General features: G+C 44.1%; 1 protein-coding gene across 1 annotated transcript; it reads left to right on the forward strand.

Annotated features, from left to right (window-relative positions):
* Nucleotides 1-288: 288 nt before the first annotated feature.
* On the forward strand, nucleotides 289-2,688 carry LOC122118084 (protocadherin beta-16-like). The gene has a single exon (XM_042691937.1). The coding sequence runs from the start codon at nucleotides 289-291 to the stop codon at nucleotides 2,686-2,688; it is 2,400 nt and encodes a 799-aa protein (XP_042547871.1).
* The last annotated feature ends 2,831 nt before the right edge of the window (nucleotides 2,689-5,519 follow it).

Raw genomic sequence — 5,519 nt, forward strand, 5'->3', positions numbered from 1 at the left:
TCCTGAGGAACGAGAAAATGCAAGGCTCAATGAGAACGCATGGTGGCGCTGCAGGCTAAGAAGATGCACTATACATTCGTAACTGCAACTCCCATATCACAGCCAGTTTCTCCTCGGGGCGCTTGGAAGCACAAGATAAGCTTTTTCGGCCGGAGCAAACGCGAGTGAGAAGCCTTTATAAAAAGCTGTTCAGCTGTTTTCGTTCTGACGCTCTGGTCTGCAGGACAGAGCTACAAGGATCCTAGTAATACCTGAAGCTTCTGTGAATCAAATTTTCAAGAAAAAGCAATGGAGATTGGATGGATACCAAATCAGAGACAAAGGCAAGTCTTAATTTTCTTTGTTTTATTGAGCATGTCTGGGGCGGACACAGAGCTGGGGCCCTATTTCGTGGTGGAAGAAATGGAGAAAGGCTCCTTCGTAGCCAATCTAGGAAAAGACCTGGGGCTGGAATTGCCACAGTTGTCCACCCGCCGGGCCAGAGTAATTTCCCAGGGAAATAAAGAGCATTTCCAGCTCAAGGTACAGACTGGAGATTTGCTCATAAATGAGAAAATAGATCGCGAGGAGCTATGCGGTACCACGGAGCCTTGCATACTATATTTCCAAGTGTTGATGGAAATGCCTTTAGAGATATTTCAGGCTGAACTGAGAGTGAAAGACATAAATGATAATTCTCCCGTGTTCACTGAAAAAGAAATGGTTTTTAAAATACCAGAAAACAGCCCACTGGGAAATACATTCCTTCTTAATAATGCTCTGGACTTGGACGTAGGAAACAATAGTGTTCAGAAGTATAACATCAGCCCCAACTCTCACTTCCATGTTCTAACCCGTAATCGCAGCGATGGTAGGAAATACCCAGAGCTGGTGCTGGAAAAAGAGCTAGATCGGGAACAGGAGCCTGAAGTAAGACTAACCTTGACAGCGTTGGATGGCGGCTCCCCACCGCGGTCTGGGACCTCACAGGTCCGCATTGAAATAGTAGACATCAATGACAATGCGCCTGAATTTCAGCATCCTATCTACAAGGTGCAGGTTCCTGAGAATAGCACAGTAGGCTCTTTGGTGGTCACAGTCTCGGCCAGGGACATAGACAGTGGAGCCTATGGGCAAATAGTGTACACACTCGCCCACTCTTCTGAAGAAACTAACAAAATTTTAGAGGTTAATCCTATGACAGGAGAAATTCGGCTGAAGAAACAAGTAGATTTTGAAACAGTAATGTATTATGAAGTGGACATAGAGGCCACAGATGGAGGTGGTCTTTCAGGAAAATGCACCCTTGTCCTACAGGTTGTGGACATAAATGATAACCCACCAGAAGTGACCATGTCAGCAATTACAAACCCGGTCCCAGAAAACTCCCCAGATACGGTAGTTGCGGTTTTCAGTGTTTCAGATTCTGACTCAGGAACCAATGGGAAGATGGTTTCTTCCATTCCAGAAGATCTTCCCTTTCTTCTAAAATCTTCAGGGAAGAACTTCTACACCTTGGTAACAGAAAGAGCACTAGACAGAGAAGAAAGAGATGAATACAACATCACCATCACTGTCTCTGACTTGGGGACTCCCAGGCTGCAAACCCAGCACACCATCACCCTGCAGGTGTCCGACGTGAACGACAACGCCCCCGAATTCACGCAGTCCTCCTACACCCTGTGGGTCCGCGAGAACAACAGCCCCGCCCTGCACATTGGCACCATCAGCGCCACAGACAGAGACTCGGGCAGCAACGCCCAGCTGACCTACTCGCTGCTGCCCGGCCCGCAGCCCGGCCCCGACGCGGCGGCGGCGCTGGTGTCCATCAACGCGGACAGCGGGCAGCTGTTCGCCCTGAGGGCGCTGGACTATGAGGCCCTGCAGGCGTTCGAGGTGCGCGTGCGCGCCGCCGACCGCGGCTCGCCCCCGCTCAGCAGCCAGGCGCTGGTGCGCGTGCAGGTGCTGGACGCCAACGACAACTCGCCCTTCGTGCTGTACCCGCTGCAGAACGCGTCTGCGCCCTGCACCGAGCTGCTGCCCAGGGCGGCCGAGCCGGGCTACCTGGTGAGCAAGGTGGTGGCGGTGGACCGCGACTCGGGCCAGAACGCCTGGCTGTCGTTCCAGCTGCTCAAGGCCACGGAGCCCGGGCTGTTCAGCGTGTGGCCGCACAATGGCGAGGTGCGCACCGCCAGGCTGCTGAGCGAGCGCGACGCGCCCAAGCACAGGCTGCTGCTGCTGGTCAAGGACAATGGCGAGCCGCCGCGCTCGGCCAGCGTCACGCTGCACGTGCTGCTGGTGGATGGCTTCTCGCAGCCCTACCTGCCGCTGCCCGACGCGGCGGCGCCCGAGCGCGCGCAGCCCGACCGCCTCACTGCCTACTTGGTCATCGCGCTGGCGGCCGTGTCTTCTCTCTTCCTCTTGTCTCTGCTGCTCTTCGTGGCCTTCAGGCTGTGCAGGAGGAGCAGGGCGCGCTCGCTGGCCGGCTGCGCGCTGCCCGATGGTCCCTTGCCTGGACACCTGCTGGACGTGAGTGGCACGGGGACCCTGGCCCACAGCTACCAGTATGAGGTGTGTCTGCAGGGAGGTGCTGGCACCAATGAGTTCAAATTCCTGAAGCCTATCATCCCCAATCTCCAGCCCCAGGGCTCTGGGAAAGAGATAGAGGAAAAGTCTCCCTTCCGAAACAGTTTAGGTTTTAGTTACTGATAGACATCTACTTAGGAAGGATCTTCACTTACTATTTTCTTGGCGATTTAATTGTTTCATTCGTTACTGCTAATGCTCGCTATTTACTTTCTTGTTTGATTCATTAATTTCCAATTTTTTGTTTAACTGAGCAATTTTTCTTCATTTATTTCAGTGGATGTTTCTCCAACTCTCAATGAATGAAAAGGCTTTTCTTTACAAAGTTATATCCTTGGTGAAGGATTTATACTTTATTCATGTCTTTATTGACTTTATATTTTCAGGTTTTCTTTTTGTAGACTTATTACAATATTTTACTGCAAGTGATATTCATAAATTTTTTTTATGTCTTCTATTTTCCTTTATAAACTGATATTCTTTTTTGTTAGTCATCTTTGATTGTCATTAGAACAGTCATCATACAAGTATGTTGTGTGTTTTTGTTCATTTGTTTGTTTTGGTCATGGGCTTGAACTCTGGGCCTGAGAACTGTCCCTGAGCTCTTCAGCTCAAGATGAGCGCTCTACCACTTGAGCCCCAGTGCCACTTCCAGTTTTCTGGTGGTAATTTGGAGACAAGAGTCTCATGGACATTTCTGCGCAGGCTGGCTTTGAACCATGGTCCTCAGATCTTAGCCTCCTGAGTAGCTACCATTACAGGCATGAGCCACTGACGCTTGTCAATATGTCATATTTTAAATGTTCTATTTGATTTTCACTATTTAAACTAAGTTTGTAAGTGATATAAGTTGTTTAAGTATATACTCTTATCTAACTCAAAAACAAGGGAAAAATTGTAAGTTATTGTGAGTGTGAATGTGCTTAACTTTGGAATTATAAGGGCAAATTTTAGACATTTTGAAGTATTATATAGAAATATTTACAAATTCATTCTTTTAGTCTAAACGCAAGAAATCAGAAGTATCTGTTATGTGTTATAATTCAATCCCATTAAATTTAATAAATAGTAGAAGTCATCAAAGACAAGTTTAGATTGTGTGATTTTTTTATGGTCTACAGATTTAAAGTTTGGGAAAGGTTAGTTTTGTTCTACACACCCCTTGCTTATTATTATAGGAGAATTGCTGCTGCTTTCCTCCTTTGATTAAAATTGTGAGGCAGATGTTATGATAGTATGTTTGCTTTATTAATTGTTTTGATATGCGGTGTCCTTGGCCTTTTTGTGGTACTGTGGTTGAGCCAATGCCTCATGAATGCTACACAGAATTCTATCACTTGAGCTACACCACAGCACTTCCATCTGTATATTTTGTTTTTGAGATATAATCTTATCTTCCTGCCTCCATTTGAACAGCTGCTATTACAGGCATGTGCCATTAGGTCCAGTCTTCTTCCTTTGATGCAGAGAGATTAGGTCTTATTGGCTTTCAACTAAGATTGGTTTTATTTTTTTTTAATTTTATTTTATTTTATTTGAGAGCATACTGTACTGAGGGGTTACAATTACATGGGCAGGATAATGCATACATTTCTTACCGAGCATTGGTTTTAAAATAAAGATCAACCTCAAAGAGAGACTAGAAAAACTTTACTAATAGTCTGGTACAGTTATGCCAGCTGTTTATTTACTGAAAATTTGACTGCATCTAGAAAAGCTCTCTCTGAATGTTGTTTACAGTTGCCTTTTGGTGATAACTTCAGAGTTAAGCTATAACAGTGATCTGATAGCCCACAAAGACCAACAGAATGTTGTCTGGTTATTTGCTAAAAATAAAGTTTATTTTGCTCTAGAAAAATAAAGATCAACCCCTTCTTTAATGCTGCAAATTACTTTACATCTAATATACCAAAAAACGAGGGCAAATAAAAGGAACAGAATTGCAAATTTCAAGCAAATGAAGCAAACAGTTTTCAAATGGTAGGAATAGAAAGAAAGGGAATGCTGCTGTCCTTGTCCTATTTGCCAAAGTCCTATGCATGCCTTAATAGGCATTGTTGACTGACTGATTGGCTAAGGAATGACTAAGATATAGTTTCTATCTTCAAATAGCTCATATACTGAAGAATGGACAGATTGGTATGAAGCCATTCACAGGTCAATCATAATAATAATATTTTACAGGAGCACAGAGGAGGGATAGCTTAAATGATGGCTTCTGATAACAAAAGAACAATTGATCAGGTAATGTAATGGGATTTTGAAAAGATTTTTTGAAGGACGTGTGGAACAGGTTTCTTTTGCCAGTTGTGTGTGTGTGTGTGTGTGTGTGTGTACTCAATGTTTCCAAACAAATTCTAGCCGTTGTTTTGGTTGTCCAAAAAGGTACTCAGAATTCTCCCTTTGGTTCCACGGTAGTTATGTAGTCCCTTTGGTTCCATGGTAGTTATGTAGAAGTGAAAGGTTTTGGAGAGATAAATCTAGCATGGTAGTAAACAAGTACTTCTAGAAACTTTTTTCCCCAATATTTAAAATTTTAACTCCTCTATGAATCAGTGAATAATAGAATAATGTAAATGGATTTCTATCTCAACATTTTCCACAAAAAAAAAAATAAAAATTGAGAAAAACTAATAAAGGAAAATTTTAAGTAAATACCTAAGAACACACAAATACTGTATACAGCCATTTAGAGTGTTAGAAGCCACGTGGTGGCGCTGCAGGCTAAAGAAAAAGGGGGAAATTGAACTGAGGCTGTGATAAAGTCGATGACAAAAAAAAAAAAAATAGAAAAGAAACCTGGCCGATGAGCTGGGAAGAAAAGCTATTGCAGCCTGAGATTTGAAACAAAATAAATCCTACATCCCTGCTGCTATGCACAGTACTTCTGAAGTTTTGGACTGCTGTTTATGCTGAGTGCTGTGCTGTGGTTAGTATTGACCAAAAGAGAAGCT

This window comes from Dipodomys spectabilis, unplaced genomic scaffold (assembly GCF_019054845.1).
Source record: "Dipodomys spectabilis isolate Male_0828 unplaced genomic scaffold, ASM1905484v1 ptg000147l, whole genome shotgun sequence".
Lineage (NCBI taxonomy): Eukaryota > Metazoa > Chordata > Mammalia > Rodentia > Heteromyidae > Dipodomys > Dipodomys spectabilis.

Bases quoted from the DNA above. Each gene is read 5' to 3' on its own strand.
- LOC122118084 (XM_042691937.1), top strand. From the start codon at position 289: ATGGAGATTGGATGGATACCAAATCAGAGACAAAGGCAAGTCTTAATT.